At 46.3% G+C, this 20585-nt stretch overlaps 1 protein-coding gene across 5 annotated transcripts in view; it reads right to left on the bottom strand.

Moving 5' to 3' along the window:
* The window catches only part of LOC142475336 (enoyl-CoA delta isomerase 2-like), a 43181-nt gene extending 30534 nt beyond the window's left edge, over positions 1–12647 (bottom strand). For 3 of the 5 annotated variants that reach the window (XM_075581252.1, XM_075581256.1, XM_075581255.1), the window contains exons 1-3: positions 12587–12632; positions 9797–9892; positions 8095–8280 (exon numbers count right to left, since the gene is read on the bottom strand). In XM_075581252.1, coding sequence (XP_075437367.1) covers positions 8095–8280; positions 9797–9859 — 249 coding nt within the window. In that variant the 5' untranslated portion in view covers positions 9860–9892; positions 12587–12632. Of the gene's footprint in view, positions 1–8094; positions 8281–9796; positions 9893–12327; positions 12557–12585 lie in introns of those variants that run through there. The other 2 variants (XM_075581253.1, XM_075581254.1) reach the window with 2 other exon arrangements.
* Positions 12648–20585: the final 7938 nt, after the last annotated feature.

Raw genomic sequence — 20585 nt, 5'->3', positions numbered from 1 at the left:
TGGGCCTCAAAGTGCTCCACAATTGCAGTATAGAGCACAGTACGCAGCATATAGGATTTTTTAGACACAGTCCCTGCGCAGATGAGCTTAAAATCTATATATATATTGATCCCAATTTTATTGAATACACTTATGCCTCCTGATCCAATACATTTTTAAATTCATGGATTACTCCTGATTTACCCTATTTGTATTACCTTTGGGTTTTTGAGCGCCCACCTTCTCCCTGCTGACCTTCTCCCTGCCCCCCTCTCTAACCTTCCCCCTCATTTGTGTGTGTGTGTATATATATATATATATTGTTTTTATTATTGTGGGAAGTAGAGGAGGATGGAAGGAGGAGAGGAGGATGGTTAGGGGAGTAAGAGGAGGCAATTTAGCAGGGATAGGGTGAGGTGGAGCATGGCAAAGGCTCTCCTGCACCTGGTGTTAGGATAAAGCGGAAAAGGGACCCACAATTCATCAGTTCCAGACCATCACAACCAGTCAGACCAACACCATTTGGAAATAAATGAAAGTGGGCAGGATACTATCCCACTAATTCCCCTGAGAGCTAGTGTCTGCAGTTAGTTGAGGTTAGTTAGTCTACTACCGCTGTTAGTTGGGTGGAGGAGGGGGAATATAACCACCACATTAGAGACAGTATCTGAGTGTGTGTGGCAGCCAGATTTAGGGACTGGAAGTGAGTCAGCAGTATTAGTCTTCACCTTGCTGGAAGTAGTGGCAGCAGCCTACATGTAAAGAGGCCCTGCTTAAAGTGGATATTTTTTAAGCGGCCTACAGTGTGTAGTTTAACAGGGAAGATTATTTCTGATCCCAATAGATTTCATCTTTCTCTTCTCAGGTATGCCATTTTTAATCCTGTCTTCATCTCACCTTTTGCTGTATACATATTTTAGTAATTTCAAATTGTAACCACGTGATGGTTATCTATCACCCACCTACCTCTACTCATCCCCTTCTGTCTTCCTCTCATACTTTGAATCTCTTTCTGACCAGCATCTCATCTAACTTTCTCTTTCACTTCTCCTTTTCTCCACCTCCATCTACCCTTTGTTTTTGCAGACACCTGCACTCTATTAACCTACCAGCTTTTGATTCCATTTTGCACTCCTACCATTCCTGTCTTTGCTCCAGATTCTGACAACCTGGCCAGGAACTACATCTCTGCCTTATCCTCCTCTCTTTCTCGCTGACATTCTTGCCCTTCCAACCTCAGACCCTGGCTAAATTGCCACACACGCATGCTGCGCTCCTGCACTTGTTCCTCTGAATGTCTCTGGAGGAAATCTCACTTTACAGACCTCCTTCACTACAAATGTATCCTATTCTGTTTCAAGTCTGCCCTCTCCCAGGCTAAACAAACCTACTTTTCTTCACTAATCAACATGCACAAGTCTAACACACGCCGATCTTTCTCTGTCTTTTAGTCTCTTCTCAGACCACCATCTTTTATCTGTTTTTCTTCCTCCATTTCACCTTGGGACTTTGCTGACTATTTAAAGACAAAGGTGGATTCCATACGTCAAGATATCCCCTCTGTATCCTTCTCACATTCTCCACCTCTTCCAAACTCCAGCGTTCCTCAACTCTTTTTCCGCGGTCACAGAGGAGGATGTTTTGCTACTGATCTCCTCTTCTCCCTCTACCACTTGCCCTCTTGACCCAATTCCTTCCCATCTCCTCAAACCTCTTGCGCCTTGTAAAAGATGTGTGCAGAGGTATGCAAATGGAGACTGTTTTAGGGTAAAATGAATATAAGGCTTAATTGCCTGTTCCTTTAAACACTGTAAACATAAAACATAAAAGAAAAACCTGCTCCACTTTGGAGACTAATTAGACAGTACTGTATATGCCCTATCAAGCTGTGGCTGGCTGTTTAAGCCAGTTCCAGTCCTAAAAAGATATATCATCTTTCTTAGGGAGCAAATGTATAAGAAAGTCTTATCTGGTTCTCTAGCTGCAGGCTTTTGCAGTCAAACCGCTCCGAGGAATAACAGTCGGGCCTTTCCTCTGTCAGCATAGTTGTATGCTCAGGAAAAACTGTGGTCAGTCCCCCTTCTCCTTATGTCAGCCCAAATGTGAGCTAAGGAAGCTCTCTCCTGTGTCTCACATGAGGCTTTTTACAGAGCTCTCATTAGTCCAGGTGGAGTCTAGCTAATAGAGTGGTTGCAATTAACTATCTATCTCTCTGCTGGATTCTCAGAGCTCTGAGGCTACTTTATTTAAACAGGGATAAGTCCCTGTTACACTCCTACCCTAATCCCTATGCTCACGCATATTTTCAACTCCTACCTCTACTCTGGTAACTTTTCCTCCTTCAAACATGCAACAGCTATACCATTACTCAAAAACAGCAAGCTTGACCCTACCTGTCTCTCTAACTATCGTCCTGTGTCCCTCCTGCCTTTTGCCTCTAAACTCGTTGAACGCCTTTTATTTTCTCGCTTGCTCCTTTTTCTCACCTCATATTCTCCCCTAGACCCTCTACAATCTTGCTTCCGCATGGCTCACTCCACAGAAACAGCCCTCACTAAAATAACCAATGACGTCCATGCTGCCAAAGATGACCAAGGACACTGCATTTTGCTCATATTGCTTGACATCTCTGCAGCCTTTGATACTGTGGACCATCTTTTTCTCCTTCACATGCTTCATACACTTGGTATCCATAACAAAGCTCTGTCCTCGATTTTTTCTTATCTCTCTAATCGTACTTTGTGTCTCTTTTGCCAACACCTCATTCTCCTCTTTCGATCGCTTTGTGGGGGTACCCTATGGGTCTGTACTTCTCTTTTCTCTTTACACACTATCTCTAGGTGACCGTATAACATCTCTTGGGTTAAAATATCACCTATATGCTGATGACACACACATTTTCATTTCAACCACTGAACTTACTACCTGCTGTACAGACCAAAGTCTCTGAATGTCTCTCTGCTATATCAACCTGGATGGTCCTTTGCAGACTCAAATGTAACATGTCAAAAACAGAGCTCTTCATACTTCCTCCCAAGACTGGCTCTTCTGCCTCTTTCTACAGTATGTTGCAAAGATGCTCCCTTTCCTATGTTACTCTACTGCTAAAACTCTAATGCAGGCTCTCATTCTCTCCCGTCTCGCCTATTATAACCTTCTGTTGTCTGCCCTCCTGCCTCTCAGCTGTCTCCCCTTCCATCTATACTAAACACTGCTACTAGAATCCCTTTACTCTCTCCTAAATCTGTCTCAGCTGAAATCCCTCTCCTGGCTTCGTATCAAATCCCATATTACACACAACATTTTCATCCTCACTTTTAAGGCTATTCCCTCTTCTGTACCTCAATACATTTCAGCCCTAATTTCTCGCTATACACCGGCCCAAATCTTGCAATCTTCTCAAGGATGTTTTCTCTCTACACCTTTTGTGTCTACAGCCCTATCTCACCTAAAACCTTTCTCACTCACTGCCACACACCCCTGGAAGGCCTTTCCCCTCAATATCCAACTAGCTCCCTCTCTATCCCCCTTTAAGACCCATCTTAAAACACACCTCTTTAACGAAGTATGTGGATAGAAGTGTGGCTGATAGAATACAGTACACCATACATTGGCCTTGGCCCCATGCAGATGTACTTACCAGAAAACCTTCCTACTGTCTCTCTTCGCTCTTCCTACTTACCACTTACATTGTAAGCTCTTTGGGGCAGGGACTCATTTTCCTAATGTTTGTTTATGTCTGAAGTGCTTATGGCCATGATGTGTTATATTATTATGTACAACAAAATAGATGTGTTCGCTCAACCTGGGAATGAAAGTGAACTAGTACGTGCACTAAGGGAAAACTGAATAGTACATAACCAAACTGAAAAAGAAAGCCTCTAATTAAGTGTACTCAATGCTAGTGGTGAGGAGTAGTGGTTACAGGATCAGGGCCGCCGACAGGGGGGTACAGAAGGGACAGGTGTCCTGGGCCCGGGTTCTGCAGGGAGCTTGGCCACACCGAGCTTGACCAACGCCGGTGCGTGCCGGGCCTCTGTGACGTCAGCGTGCCGGAAGGAAGCTTTGCTCAGCTTTTGTGCGCAGCAGCAGAGGGAAGCCCGGCGCACGTGCCACTAGAGTTAAAACCTAACCCACTGTTTATTTCTAGCCAAACAGCTTTTCCTTTTGTCAGAACAGCTCTGAGACAGGGCAGGTGTGATGGTGAAGGGGTACCCAGGACAATAATAAAAAGGTATTATGCCCGGCTTGGTGCCCTTGAGCCATATTGGGGAATTGTAAAATGTCAGTTCTGCAACCCAATCATGGAAGAAATACTGTGTTTTGTGATAAAACTGTATATGTGTGTCTTATTATTCCAGGAGTGTTAAGCAGTGGACATTTCCCTGCTTCAGCACAGACCAGAATAGTAAGACTGGGCAGGGGAATGAATTACATTCAGGTCCCCTGGTATATGACCGAGAACCCCAGAACCAGGGGGGGGGGGTTCAGAGTAAAGTCATTTTTTGTGACGACTCAGGGGATTCCTTCCCCTCCTTGTCCTTCTCTCCCATCTCCTGTCACTCCCTCAGCTCCTTCCCACTCCTCTCCTTTGCCTTCTACCTCTCTCCCATTGCCGCAAGGCGTCCCCCGCAGGTCTCGCATACCCACGCGGTCCCTGAGTCCTGCTATGATGCTCCCCGCTCCCTCTCTCCCGCAGTGCCCGCGTAACCTTCCCCAGCTGTTTCCCCCACTCCCTTACCTTCTTCCAGCGTGGTACCCGCGGCACGGCACTCCGCGCGCCTGGTGACGCGGCCGGTGCGTGCGCCCTCACAACTCACGGAGGGCGCGCGCACACGCTCCTCCTCTGGGCGCCGTGAACCGTCTGTCCCCTCCTCTTGGTCCCTGCAGGCCGTCTCCTTGGTGCAGCCGGTGCGTGCGTCTCCTCTGCCCACGGAGGGCGCGCGCGCACGCCTCTCCTCTGAGCTATGTTCCCCTGCTGCTTCTTTCCCTCACTCCTTGCGGGACGTCTCTGTGCTGCAGCCTGTGCGCGCGCACCCCCACCTTACAGAGGGCGCGCGCACATGCTCCTCTTATCCTGGCTGTCATGTCTTCGCCTCCCAAACCCTGCAGGCCATTCCCCTGTCTCCTCCTCTTCTCTCCCTATTGTCTCCCACTTTGCTCTCTACTCCTCCCCTCTTTCCTACTGGTGTTCCCTCCTTTATTACCCCTGTCTGTCCACTTCTTCCTCGCTCTGCATAGTTCCTGTTTCCCTGTGTGTACCCGACCTATGCTGTGCTTCCCCTGTGTCTCTGCTGTTTCCTGCTCCTGTGTTATCTTGGATTTCCCTGGCTTACGACCCCTGTTTGTCCTGGACTACTCTGCTCTCTGGTACCCCTGTGAACCTTGCTACGTATACTACTTCGCTTACCTCTGGCTTCCTAGGACCTGGCTTGTACTCTGACGATTCTACCCTCTGGACTCCTGGACATTGGCACACGGACACGACTATTCTTACGGACATCCCCAAGCGTTGCAAGTATCATACTAACTCTCTTCCAACAGGCCCAGCAATGCTATACCACACTCCGGGCTTGCTCCCACTGATGTGGGTGTGTGGTATGATACCGTTCCCACCTCAGTACTGGGGTCTAGCCAGGTCTGCGGGCATACAGGCGTGACATTTTTAAGATTATGTGTATAACTGTGGCAGTGTTTTCGTGTAAGCGCATGAAAGGAAAAATTGTTTTAAAACCCAGTAGCAGGCGGCTGTTTGCTAACTTTCGCTAAGAAGCTCCTAGCGCCGTGAGATTTGCTGTGTGCACTGTTCGAGTAAAATCAGGAAATATCCTATCGCACAATTTGTATAAGTTATATAAAAATTGATGAATTAAAGTCCCCCTATTTTAATTGTACCAACATGTTAGGCATATGGGGATTTTCATCTAACACGCCAGAGACAGAGGGAACGCTTAATTTGTAAGTACTGTCGTTTAGAAATGTATGGCAGGAAACTCCTGCAAGGTAACGGCGCATATTAAACCATGGACTTCTAAAGAATCCCGCTGGTTTGATGCCAGGATGCCTGGAAAGAGTCCATAGTTGAAAGGCTCCCACTCACCAGAGTGTTAAGTGGGAGGGGTAATTCAAGTATTCCCCATCTTTGTAGTGTCCGTGCAAATGGGCCAGATGTCCGGCCAGCTCAGACAAAATATCGCCAGGGGAAGGGGGTCGGGTATGCTAAGTGGCAAAGGTGCGAGGTTGGCACATGCCCTTAGCAAACTAAGAAGCACTCTGCCAGGTTTTGCAAAGTATTGGCAACTCCAGGATAGGTGGGGAATATTATTCCCACAGAGTAGATTGGCTGCACGGGTTAAGTATAGGTCTGTTTAGCGCATAAGAAACCCTGCAGCCCATTGGGAACCAGTTCCATCTAAGATTTAACATCGTAACAAAGATTTGTGCAAGCTTCAAGAGTTTGTACGAACTAAGGGTTCCAGAACCAATACCACAGCGGCAGAACGAAGGAAGCAGCTCTGGCGGAGTAACAGCGGTTGCGAGAGGCGCCACTGTCCAAAGACTGTTTCCAGCTCTATTTGCGCACAACTCCCGCTCCTGGGAAATTGTGCCTAGAGACTCTAATTCTAAATATTTCATTTTGGGAACAAGATTTTTCGTTTGCCCCTGTCCAAGTAAGTGTATTTTGAGTGTAATTGTAAACTAATGTGTGTGTTAATTTTGTAAATAAATCACAATTTATTTTACCTCTTCGCTTTGCTCAATCAAAGGATCCGGGTATTAATGTGTTAAAAGTGCTGGTCTCCCGTTACAGCAGGGGATTGGTCAGGAGGCAGGAACAGCTCTCAGACAAGGCAAGGGATTGGTCAGGAGGCAGCAGCAGGCAGTGACTCCTCCCCCTCCCTCCGTGAACACAGCTCCACTTTGAGTTGAGGAGGGAGAGCTGCAAAGTGAGTGTCTGTCTGTAGCGTTTGTTTGTAGCTGCAGTTTCTGTCTATCTAGTGTGTGTGTGTGTAGCTGAATTTTGTGTGTGTAGCTGCAGTTTGTGTGTGTGTGTAGCTGCAGTTTGTGTGTGTGTGTGTAGCTGCAGAGTTTGTATGTAGCAGCTGTGTGTGTGTGTGTGTGTAGAGCTGCAGTATGTGTGGTGCTGTTGTGCTGTGTGTTTGTGTAGCAGCAGCAGAGTTTGGATGTAGCTACAGTGTGTGTGTGTGTGTGTGTGTGTGTGTACACAGAGGGGGCGGCAGTGTGTGGATATAGATAGCTGCAGTATAAGTTTATATAGAGGTGCTTTAATGTATTTACCATTTTATTTTAATTTAAAAAATCTATATAACTACTGTCTACAAAAGTGTCTTATTTATGAAAAAAAGCCTACATTTAGCCTATAATAGTAATAATCCCCTCAGAACAGGGCATTACTGGCCAATAATGCCCTGGCTGGGTTAAAGTCCTTAGGCCGTGCCTATAGTGCTGTCGTTGGCGACGGCGACACGGCGGCTGATGTCACCCGTCGCCACCGGCGAAAGTTATGTTTCGCCAGGCGGCTGGGTCGCGGGATTCCGGCAATTTGATTTGTTCAAGGGCCGTCACGTGACGCGACGGCCCTTGAAAAATCAAATTTTGCTGGCTTCAGGTTTTCGCGACGGCGACGTCGCTTTTCGCCATCGCGTGCACTATAAGCGCACGCGGCGGCGGCAATGTATTTGTTTTCGGGCGACGTTGCGTCGCCATCGTCGGCACTATAAGCGCGGCCTTAGGCATCGCCTCGGGCCTTCAACTCTTCCAGCCAGGGCATTATTGGCCAGTAATGCCCTGTTCTTCGCCGATTATTGTTTAAATATCACACTTACTCTCTCTCTCTGCTCTTTCCCTCAGCTGCTAACTAAACCTGTGCGTCCAGTGTATAACATCATCAGGCATTCTGAAGTTCAACTCAAACATCCGAACAAGCTTTGCAGTTCAGATTTCGAACTTGCGAACATGCCCATCCTTACTACTTATAATGCAAGGTAAAATATACAACCAAGAAAAAACAACAAGAAAAGCAATGGATTTACACAGAAGCTTGCAATATGTCAGGTGCTAGAATTGACTGAATGCAGATAAAAACTACTTTACCTTAGTACTGACAGCGTTTTTTTTCTCTGGCCGGTTCATTATTATTTTAGTAATATTGTCTTGGCAGGTGATCTGCAATGTTTCATACTTTTGATGGCTGCTCCTGGATACTGAATGCTCCTGGTTGAAGCGCTCAGAAATGACCAAACTGGACACAAGTTTGACATTCCGCTGCCTATCATTGTCCTAAAATGCAACACAAACGACAGAACAAATTTGCATCACTCTTGAGAATGTTTTGCAGCACAGGGTTATCATATCTCTTGCATGTAATCCCTTGGGGTTATCTTGTTGCTTTCTTCCACCTAAGGTAGGGCATTTTATGATACGAGTGATCCTCTTCAGTTCAATTTTTTTTCTGAATTTAAATTCTGTGTAAATGTAAATATTATATAAAAGGGATCCCAAAGGGGGAAGGAGAGCACAAACCCCTTAAAGTGTACAATTATTTAAGAACTGGACAAGGTTGTAAAAAAGTTCTCGTTCTCATCTAACAAGCTATTGAGATCTTGTGGACATGTGAAGCAGTTTTCTCCAGGAGTGTCCTTATATTTCAGCTGTTGACACCTCATAAAAGAATTTATGCGAAATAAGTTTACGTGTGGTCCAATGCAGCAGCGGGGGGGGGGGGAAGTAAAGTCCTCTGGATAGAACTTTGAGATGTATTTCAGTATTAAGGGGCATTTAGGACAGATTAATCACCTCGGGTTTCGCTTGTAAATCGGGGTCTATCTCCGTGGCCTTTTTGATTACTGGCAGCCTGCTACATTGGCTGCACCTGTTCAAGGGCTTAAACAGCAGCCAGTGATTTCCAGCCTGTCTGAGCATTGTATACATTTAGTTGTGTTCCTGGCCATCCTGGGCTCTAGCTCCTGAGCCTTCCGTGTGGCTTGCCAGTCCCTGTGGCATCACTGTTCCAGAGACCAGCCTGTTGCTGTAGCTTGCCTATCCCTGTGGCTTCACTGTTCATTTTGAAATCCTGTTGCTGACCCCAGACTGTGACCCCGATGTCGCTGCCTTCCGTCTGCCCTGATCTTTTGCCTGTCACCTGGGTCCTGCACCACTGCCGCCTGCCCTGACCGTTTGCCTGCTTACCGACCGCAGATACTCTAACAGGACTCTGTCCCTGGGCTCTGGTCGGTTAATTGGCATCCCTACGTCAGCCCTGTGGGTCTGCTTCCTGATTAGAGACAGGCGGAGTTCTACAAGGAGATAAAAACCATCTAAGTAATTAACAAAACCTTGTTGTGGCTACTTTTATTTTCCTGGTTTGGGTTGTTGACGTTGGACTAAAGAAAATGTGACAGAGAAATAGGAGGGCAAGAAGTGATAAGGAGGATTGAGCAGATTGAGCAGATAGGTGATACCTCTCTCCTACCAATAACTGAAGAACATTGTACCTTCACCTTTTTTTAGGATATCATTAACACTAAACTGGAGTAAATCCCTACTGCGCAATATTTTCTTTGAGTTTATACCTCATTTGCTAGGCTCGTATTATGTAGCAATATCTAACACTAAAAGTAATTAGAAAAATTGGTTACTGCAAGCAATTTTCTGTGTGCCCATGCCAAATACAGTAGTGCCTTACATGGTTAGTGTCAGGCATATGACATTATCATCTATTCATCCCTGGGCCAGTGGCACACTGCCGTTCTAAGATTACAGCTTCATAGTATGAAACCAGCATTCACGGTCTTACCTTGGATAACAGTCCTGTAGAATTCCACGCACCCCACTTGAGTTTGCTGGCAGAGTCTACCATATTTTATGAGAATGACAGTGGACCTGTGAAACCAGTACAATGAGAGAATCTTGTAATTACTGTGTTATGTGCGCAGCCAGAAAGGTTCAAACTCCATAGTCAAAGAGCACAAATCAATGATTATAGGTGCTGTTTTCTGCTTTCGAGATATGAATGTAATAGATAACTTTCATTGACCCCAGATTCTTATACATACACTACAGCTGCACATATTGGAAAAGCGTCTGTTTTAAAATGATGAATCCTATTTTTAATCAGCCAAAATTTCAATCATCACAAGAACCATTTTCAGGGTAAAACAATATTTTATTTTGATTATTAGATGCCAGATTTTGGACATTAAAATTTGGCATAAAAGATGAAGGAATGTGTTTTGAAACATCATGTTACATTGTGTATAGCATTGGTAGGCAACAGGCGGCTCCCGGGGTCTTCACATGAAGCCCCCTACAGTAGCATGCTCTACCCTCTCTCCCAGCTTCGTTCAGGGGCAGCAATGTCCCTCAGCTGCTTAATCACAGTGCGCTGATAAATACAGCCCTGCTCCTCTGCTGTGTTAATCACTATTTCCCAGTGTAAGGCTCGTGTGCCTGTGCTAACACTTGTGCACGTAACGCACACGTTTTGTGTGTACGGTCCGTGATGCTGTGAGCGACAGGCTTGGAAGGGTACTGTGTGTGTGTGTCGCTGGGTAGCTGTCTCTCTGTGTTTGTTTGTCACTGGGAAGCAGTCAGTGTGTGTGTGTGTGTCACTTGGAAGCTGTCAGTGTGTGTGTGTCACTGGGTAACTGTGTGTATCACTTTGAAGTGGTCTGTGTGTTTGCGTGTCACTGGGGAAGATGTGTGTGTATATTATATAATAATTTTTAAAATGTTCTTTGTTTTCAGAAGAAATTTACTATTGTCATCATGACTTGTACTCAATGTATTATCCATATCTTTCAGTCTGTATTCTTTCGCTGTCTTGCCCTCCTTTTCTTCTCCTCCCTGGGTCCATGACTTTCTTCCTCTTTTCTCTTTCCTTTCCACTATATGCCTGTCTTCTACCTCTATGCAGAGAGAGTAATTAGAGTCAATGGAGCTTTTCTCCTCACTCCACACTTCCCAACTTCTAAACACTGTCCTAACAGAGCTAGAGGTAATGATTCCCTTCTGAGAACTCCCTTCTGGCTTCAGTAGATCGTTAGCTTGGAGCACTCTACGTTATACATGGTTTGCTAGTTTACTCCAAGAAGACTCCTTTCAGTGAGCTGGAAACCAGGGTCATATCCAGGCAGAGGATTGGGTGCAATATCAATATCTGTATCAATATCTGAGCCTGAGAAAAGATGCTTCTGAAGACATCATATATGAACCCGATTTGAGGTTAAAACTACAAGAATCCCGAATCAGGATGACCCCCTCTCATAGCGCTGATTAAAAAAAAAAAAAGAAATACATGTGAGAATAAATTTATTAACATTGTGCAACTTTGATAAATATATATACACATACATACACGCGGTAGCGGGGTGAAAACATAGTTTTCACAGTCTTCCCCCCGATTGGCCGGCTCCACGCTCACTGCCATGCGCGCGCGGCCCTACTATAGAATGGCTGGCTAACCACAGCCAATTATAAGTGCCGCGCGCGCACGGCGCAGCAAGCGCGTCCCCCTATATTACGGGCCAAGAAGAGTGGGACAGTATTCACCATCGCGCCGGAATCATGCAGCCGACTACCCACGGCTGCAACGTCTCCTCTGCCTGTGTAACATATATAATGTGTGGCCCCTTTTTGGGCTCAAGGGCCGTATGAAGAATATCAAATTGCCTACCACTGATATATAGTGCTGTTAGCAATCACACATATCAACAGGGTTAAATGAAAAATGAGCGCAGCTTGACATCTGCTTATGGAATAATCAACTCCATGACCAAATTATTTATTATTACATGGTGCTTACACAGCATTGCTAATACAAGGGAAGAGAAACTCAATCCAAAAAAATAATTGCTAAGGGCTACTGGTATAAATGGAAGGTGTGTTCCTGCCCCCGAGAGCTTGGTCAAGCAGGGGGGCGCAGGGAGAAAAGTTTGCGCACCCCTGCTCTAAGTAAGGTATGACTTAAGTAATGTAACGTTAAGTTTCTATGTTAACATTAACAACCTTATATAATTATCACTAATGGTCGTTGTAATAACGCAATGCTCTGTGCAGGAAAAAAAATATGACAATATTAACTAGCGAGAGCTCTGTGTAACTTGCTCTAAGTCCTTACAATATGGTAACCAAAACGTTATTTTTATATTGTTTCTCAAACCCCTGCCATTAATAGACAACAATTAACATGAAGTCAGAATTATAAAACATAATAGAGAGAGAAAAGGGGAGAAAATACTGAGAGACATTAAATAAAGATGTAAATAGAAATCATTAGAGGGGGGGAAGTAGTTTAATAGAAAAAGCTTTGATGTACCGTACATCCACCTTAGTACATCATTCTACTTCAGCTAGATTGGGCAAGTCCCAGCACAATTATCCTACAAAGTTACGTTTCTTGTCGTGTCTACCAGTGCCAGACGCTACTGTGCTTCTCTATCTTCAGGAGAAAGGTCACCCAGTTTTAAGGAAGTTTTATTCTATCCCTTGAAAAAAAACAAAAGCAGCACTTTTTGTAACTTTCCAAACCTTGCCCCTGTGGCTCCTCTACAAATGCTACTGTAGCTTGTCGGAGATATGTATTACCTTCTACTGTACAAGTTGTTGTTCCTGCAGAGTTTATGGAGGGGAGGGTTGGAGGGGAGGGGGAGGGGGAGGGGGAGGAGGGAGAGGAGGGAGGGGAGGGAGAGGAGGGAGGGGAGGGGGAGGAGGGAGGGGAGGGGGAGGAGGGAGGGAAAAGGAATATCCGTGTTTTTTTTTTTTTTTTTAAAGTGGCAATGACACAACTTGTTTTAAAAAGGCAATGTCGGCAGGAATGGATTGAGGACCACATTTACTAAGCTGTGCTATGCCATAAGGCTCCTTCCGGCCCATTCACTTGATGGGTAGCACACTCATAGAGTGTTTCCTGTGTTTGGACTCAAATGCCCAAACATGGAGCATTCAGCAAAGGTAGCTGTGATGGTAGGGCCAGCTTAGCTCAGTCTATTAAAGGTTAAGGCTAAAGCCACGCTTATAGTGCCAGCGACGCGACGTCGCCTGAAAACAAATGCATTGCATTATAGTAAGCGCGACGGCGCCAATGCGACGGCGCGAAAAATGGTAGCCGGCAAAATTTGATTTTTCAAGGGCTGTCGCCTCATGTGACAGCCCTTGAACCAATCAAATGGCCGGAAACCCGCAACGCCACCGTCGTGTCGCCATCGACAGCACTATACACGCGGCCTAAGGTCCATCTGGAGGCTGCTGCACACGCGCTTGGTGTCCTGGAGCGCGTGCACAGCGCTAGACCGCGATCTGTGGTCTGCAGGCAGAGTTCTCAGGTGCGGGGGGCATGGCCAAAACGGGGCGGGTGGGCACGGCCATGACGGCTTTTATGTTAAAAAAAAAAAGAGTAAATAAAGTCCCCCCACCGCTCGCTTCCCCCCTCCTCCTCCCTGAAATGAAAAACCTGAAAATGCTGCATGAGGGGCCGTGGAAAAGTCACTGCATCAGAGATCACTAGGCTCAAGAAGATAAAGAGGAGGATTCAAAGTGGACGGTGATGGGAGGGGCAGGATTAAACCGCCTCTCTAATTGGCTCCCTGATACATCATGTGACGCGTTGCCGCACGGGAACACAATCCTGTTGTAGCCCCTGCGGCTGTCGTGTCACAGTATGCAGTGAGCCAGGAAGCACTGGGGACAGCTAGGGAGGATGTAAGAGGCTGGTGAGAGGTGCGCGCATGGCCACAGGCGCCGCCGGCTGCACTGGGGACCTAGCCTAAAGCAGGCCCGCTGGTTACCCCTACCTGTCAAGATGACAGCCCATGTATTGGGTCAGTTTAGCCACCTCAGGGCAAAGGGGAGTTGGGGTGCAACACGCCCGCCTGCTGTTAGAATCCATACCAAAGCCGCTGTTCTCTTTCCGGCAGTGAGGCGTCTCTCCCTGCAGGAGGTATGGAGCAGAAACCGAGAGTGGGGCCAGTTCATATTGCCCTTGGTGCTGCCCTACAGAACTGTTCCAGCCCTCAGTCCTGATTAGTCCATCTAGGGCGAGCCCTCTGTTTTCCATGTTTACAGATGAAGGTTGAGGTGCTATATAAGCTGATGCTGATCAGAGTTCCACAGTCTTTAGTGGTTAGTCTCGGTGTCAAGAGACTACAGGCAGTCCTCGGTTATCCAACGGAATCCGTTCTGGAAATAGCGTTACCGTCGTAAAGCGAGTCCCATGTTAATCAGTGGCGGTGAGCGTCGGTTAACGCATTCCAGCATCGGATAACGCATTCAGGCATTGGATTACGCATTCAGGTGTCGGATAACGCATTCCGACGTCGGATTACGCATTCAGGCGTCAGATAACGCATTCCGGCAGCGAAAAACGGCCCATGGGGTTGCATTGTAAAGCATTGGATATGCCATTCGTTGTAAAGTGAAACGTTGGATAACGAGGATTACCTGTAACTGTAAAAACGAACTGTGGGCCGAGAAGCAGTGATCCCAAGTCAATGAGATATTCTGAAATGGACTGATCGTGGAGGCATACTGGGAAAGCTCGCTCCAACAGCGCTCACTGAAAGTTGTTTGTAACCAGTCTATGATTACAACCAGTTTTTTTTTGCCTTGAAAGTTGATTTACTACAAAAAATGTAATTTAAAAACATAGCGAACCTTACGAAGGAACATGCTACATTCTTCTTTTCTGAGGCAGAAACCAATAGAAATGTATCTTCTGTTACATGTACAACAAGTTTCCTCAAAAAGGACTCTGACAAAGATTCCATAAAGACCTTAGAATCTACTTTGAAATGCCTTACCAATTATGAACTCCACATTTCCACTTTGGTGTAATACTGCAAGAATAAGCGTATCCCGCGGAGACTGAGAATCCGTCTACGTCCTACACTGTGCAGGACAGAGTTTTTCAACGCTGGGAAGTGTTTCTCAACAAATGCTCAACTGATTTGATGCTATTTACTATTGAAGGTTTACAAAAAGAGATTCGTACCCCAAGACACATCATGGATAGTGGGAATATCCTTACTACTACTTGGGATGGCGGTAAACTACAACAGCTGAAATATGAAATGGAGACGACTATTACATCATAAAGCACAGAAATTGAGGAGAGGAAATTGAATAAATTAAAACATGCAGGGCCGCCGACAGGGAGGGAGAGTCTGGACAAGTATCCCGGGCCCAGAGGCTGTGGGGTGCCCGGCCGGCACTGGAAGTTGGGTCACCATTAGAATTATAAGACCAGAGATGAAAAGAACCCCTATATAGCACTCTGTCACTTAGTGAGATGATGACAATATTTAAAACATGATTTTATTAAGAACTAATTAAAGCAATGGGGTTTAAAACATGAATGAAATAAATTGCAGGTGCTTTAGTGACTCTAAAGGTATAGTAAGCCCTAAAGAGAATAATGTATGGTCAGTGTTAATGTTCAGTGTTATGTAGATTCACTGGCCCTAGTAACACTTGTATAAATGCATCTCCTAGGGGATGGTGATGTGAGGGAAGAATAGTAAAAGCCTTAAATGTAGTGCCACAGTATAATAAGTACTGGTAGGTGCACTAAAACCAGAATACCTTGCACAGGGCTGATATGGGATCCAGCCAGGTGCCCAGATTGTGATTGTTTGAGTCAATCCTAATAGGTTGTGCACCACTCCTGACCATGAACGTGATTGTAATATTGTGTACGTGAGTGTATATAATACAAAAATTGTCGTGTGAGCTGAAGATCTGAGGTGTGCAGAACTTAAAGGGTTAATATACTGTTGGAAAATAAGACACTGCTGAGACTCCTAAATGATCAAAGTAGGAGGTGTCAGCTAGGTAGAACACTATATAGGATCAATGGTAGGTTGTCCAGTGACTAGAACCTGAACCTAATCTGTGTTGACTGGGTGGGTGGGTGAATGACAGTGACTGGGTGGGTGGGTGAATGACAGTGACTGGGTGGGTGGGGGAATGACAGTGACTGGCTGGGTGGGGGAATGACAGTGACTGGGTGGGTGGGGGAATGACAGTGACTGGGTGGGTGGGGGAATGACATTGACTGGGTGGGTGGGGGAATGACAGTGACTGGGTGGGTGGGTGAATGACAGAGACTGGGTGGGTTGATGACAGTGACTGAGAGGGTGGATGACAGTGACTGGGTGGGTGAATGACAATGACTTTACAGTGACTTGAATGACGGTGGGTGGGTGAATGACGGTTGAATGGGAGGCGGTGACTGGGTGAATGACAGTGACTGGGTGGGTGAATGACGATGGGTGGGTGAATGACGATGGGTGGGTGAATGACGGTGGTGGGTGAATGACGGTGGGTGGGTGAATGACGGTGGGTGGGTGAATGGCAGTGACTGGGTGGGTGGATGACAGTGACTGGGTGGGTGGGAGACAGTGACTGGGTGGGTGGGAGACAGTGACTGGGTGGGTGGGAGACACTGACTGGGTGGGTGGGAGACAGTGACTGGGTGAGTGGGAGACAGTGACTGGGTGGGTGGGAGACACTGACTGGGTGGGTGGGAGACACTGACTGGGTGACAGTGACTAGGTGGGTGACAGTGAGACAGTGACTGGGTGTGTGATAGTGACTTACCTTGACCGGGTGGGTGCAGCTTGCCGCCGGTCTCTTTCCCCTCCTGCCCCCGATATCCCTGTGGCAGCTGCCCGGGAGGGGAGGTGGGCTTGGGGGTGTGGGAGGTGGGCTTGGGGGTGCGGGAGGTGGGCTTGGGGGGGGGCCCACAGGAGGTGGGCTCGGGGGGAGCGCGGGAAGCAGGCCGCAAGATTAGCTGGTACTTCCCCCTCTGTCCCTCGTTGGGAGCGGGGGGGAAAGGGCCGCCGCAGGAGGAGCTGGTACTTCCCCCTCCGTCCCACGTTGGGAGCGGGGGGGTGGGGCTGCGGCCGCCGCAGGAGGAGCTGGTACTTCCCCCCTTCGTCCCACGCTAGGAGCGGGGGGGGAGCGGCCCTGACCTGCGCGCCAGGACCGCTGGGGAATCGCCGCCATTTTTCGCCACGCGCTTGCTTCCGCATCGCGCTTGCTTCCGCATCGCGCCTGCCCCGCAATTCCTGAGCAGAGCCGCACGGACGTGCCCCAAGAGGCTCGCGAGCCGCGGTTTGACGACCCCTGTACTAGATACAAACAAGACAAGAACAGGGTAGTTTGTGCTATTCTTATAGTATGGACCATTCACTCTTAAAGCTTCAATAAACAATGGTTTACTAAAGGTATTTTATCCCTATTTGACTTTGAGCAAAAATACAGGTAAATGTATAAAACTACAACATTGTTTTCAGTGAAAAATACGCTAGAGCAAAATTGAAGCAATTTTTGCACCCGTTCAAAATGGCAGAACAATCTCAAGATTGTGTTTATAACTAAATTTAGGTTTCTTGTTTCTGCATTCCTGCCAATAGTGGATTTAAAAGATTCGATGTAAAACAATTTCAACTATGTGACTTAAGTCTTTGATTTATATTATTAAACAAATGAATACAAAACAATTACAGGAAAATATTGATGCTAAAGTTCTAGTTTATGGTTACCCCTCAAGTTCAGGAGCATGTTACAGAAATTGTACAGTAGCATCTGACAGGCTCAGGGTAATGTAGTTGTTTGCCAATATATGATCATTGTGTAAGGCCCGGGCCATAGAGGTGTGGGGAGAGCGGAGGCGCGCTAACGCTGAGGCTCGCCTGCTTCAGTCAGCGCGATTGCATGGACTTGCAGGCGAGCCAGCGTGCGCGAAGGGAGCCGTGGGGAGGAGGTTGGAGGCGGGGCAATGACGTCGCTGGGCCAATCGCCCGCGACGCACTGATGTCAATGTCACGGCGCCGACGTCACGGCGCCGTGACGTTGACGCTGCTGTGCAGTGATTGGAGGTTTTCAGCCGACAGCGCGCTGAAAAACAGCTTGGCGCTCGGCTGAAACCTCCAACTCTTCAGCACGCCTGCGGATGCTCGCGTGAGCCCCCTCTCAAGGCATCCTCATTGAGGATGCAGGGGCTCAGCGCGGAGCGTTCGCACGCCTCAGCACGGCTGGTCCATTTATGGACGCAGCCTAAGGGAGGCTTTTTCTTTTCTGAAGTTCGGAAATCTGGCACTTCTACCCTGCTGAACTTTTGTTTGTCTTTTTTGAAGATAATAGTCCTAGAACTGAACTCTCTGGTTCCATCTAGTGGAATGAGCAGAGAAATACATTTTAGAGTTATGTAGTTGTGTTCAACGTATGCTAAATTTAGACGACAGATAATTCTCCTATATTTATATTTACAGTATTTTTGATCCAGAGGAAGGCAAATAAAAACCCAGATGAAACATCATCCAATGGTGTCTCACAAGGGGAAAACAAAATTCCTTCCTGACTCCAAATCAGACTTCTCTCTGGATCAACATCTTTCTCATGTATACTTATTTGGTATATCCCTGTATACCGTTGCTTTCTAAAAATATGTCCAATTTTTTTTAAAGATATCTATTGTATCTGCCATCAGTCTCCATGTGTAATACATTCCACATTTTAAATTCCCTTACTGTAAAGAACCCTTTGTTTTGTTGCTGGTGAAATCTCTTTTCCTCAAAACTCAAGGGATAACCATGCATCATTTCTACTGCCCTTGGGATGAATTGTTCTTTTGAAAGCTCCTTGTATTGACCCAGAATATATTTGTGTAACAGTGTTTCCGCCACCTGATAGGAGATTTGACCATTACCACGGTGTATGGTGCATATACCTACTGGCAACAGGAGGGCAGAGTCGTCCGCCGGTGGAAGTGGGGACACAGGACTAGGCTTCTGGGGTTCATACCCTACATATTCATTAGCAGTGCAGCGCCTCCATCTGCCGAAGGCTCTAGGGAAGAGAAGGTGATCTCGCACGGTAGAACTATTTCCTCTCCCCCAGTAGTGTCACACACCAGGCAGGAGTATAACAGGAAGGATGGTCCCTGGATCATCACTACAGGTCAATGGCCCCTGCAGCTGTTCAATGCCCAATGGTCAGGTTCTCAGCTGTGTGACCAGCCCCTCTCAAGTGGGTAGAGGCACTGCTAAATTTGGGCGGTACCTGCCCTTTAGTACATCCAGGAGGAGAGCACCAGGTCTGGCTCATGATTGGTCATGCTCAGGCCTCATGTCACCGCTGCCCGCTGTCACTCAAGTGCAGTACCAAGGATGGGAAAAACCCCATATCAACTACTGGCAGCCTGATTGTACCAGGGCTAACTGCCAGGAGGGAAGCTACATTTGTATATAGTTATCATATCCCCTCTTTTCTAATGCAAACAAATCTAATTTAGATAGCTTCTCATCATAAATCAGATTATCCATCCCCTTTATTAATTTGGTGACTCGTCTCTGCACTTTTTCTAGTTCCATAATGTATTTTTATGGAGTGGTGACAAACATTGTACTCCATATTCAAGGTGTGGTCTTACTAAGGCTTTACAGAGGGGCATAATTATGCTTACTTCCCTTACATCCATTCCCCATTTATTGCAAGATAAGGCTTTCTTCCCCCCCTTTGCAGCTACTACATGACATTGGGCACTATTGCTAATCCTGCTGTCTACAAGCACTCCTAAATCCTTCTCCATCAAGGATTTACCTAATTTCCCCCCCATTTAATTTGTACGTCGCCGGTTTATTCTTGTTTCCAAAATGCATAACTTTACATTTATCTGTATGAAACCTCATCTGCTGTTTACCTGCCCACGTTTCCAGTCCATCCAAGTCCTTCTGGAGAGAATTTACATTTTGCTCTGATTTTACTACCTTACACAATTAAGTGTCTTCAGCAACGATGGAGACTTTGCACTCTATGCCAACCTCAAGGTTATTAATAAACATCAAATCGAATCCGGCACTTCCTTTGATCCACAGATTTCTGCGTTTCACTCTTCAAAAGTAAAATCCGCATTTGCAGGTTTTTTTTTCCTCCACAGGCAATGAAAAATCCATTCTCAGACACGGGAGAGCGATTTCTAATTTTACTAGGAGTCACTAGTTGTATATGTCCCCTCAAGCGTCCCTCCAAATAACTGCGATAAGATGCCTCCGTCCCTTCTGACTTTAAGAATCTAAATGCCAGGTCCTGACCCTTGGTGTCTTAAAACAAGGTTTAGTGTAGTCGCAGGAGGGCTAATGGGCCCCGAAATGTCCATGTTTTCCCCAAACTTTTTCCTCCTTTCTTGAAAATATTATTTATAACCCACCTATGCCCCCCCCCCCCCACCCTAATATACTACAGTTCAAACTATTATATGATGCAACTGAATATATGCCCATTTTTTCCGTTCCCCTTTTCCTTTCAATACCCCATGAAAATGTCAAAATAAACAAATAGTTGAAAAGAATTGAAATACCTGCCTGTTCCTTTACATTTCCTACCCTACCTGTTTATTTAGCCACATTGGTTTAGACTTGTTTATTTTATATTACCCAAGAGTAAATACTGATATCTGTGCTTTTCTAAAAATATTTTAAAGACTATCCACTTATCTTCCATATTTTCCCCTGCAAAAACATCATCCCAATGTATTCCTTGTAGATTATTCCTTAATTTATTCAAATACTGTATGCCTTTCTAGAAGG

Source organism: Ascaphus truei, unplaced genomic scaffold (genome assembly GCF_040206685.1).
Source record: "Ascaphus truei isolate aAscTru1 unplaced genomic scaffold, aAscTru1.hap1 HAP1_SCAFFOLD_1165, whole genome shotgun sequence".
In the NCBI taxonomy this organism is placed as follows: Eukaryota; Metazoa; Chordata; class Amphibia; order Anura; family Ascaphidae; genus Ascaphus; species Ascaphus truei.
This window is presented reverse-complemented; position numbering and strand designations above follow the sequence as displayed.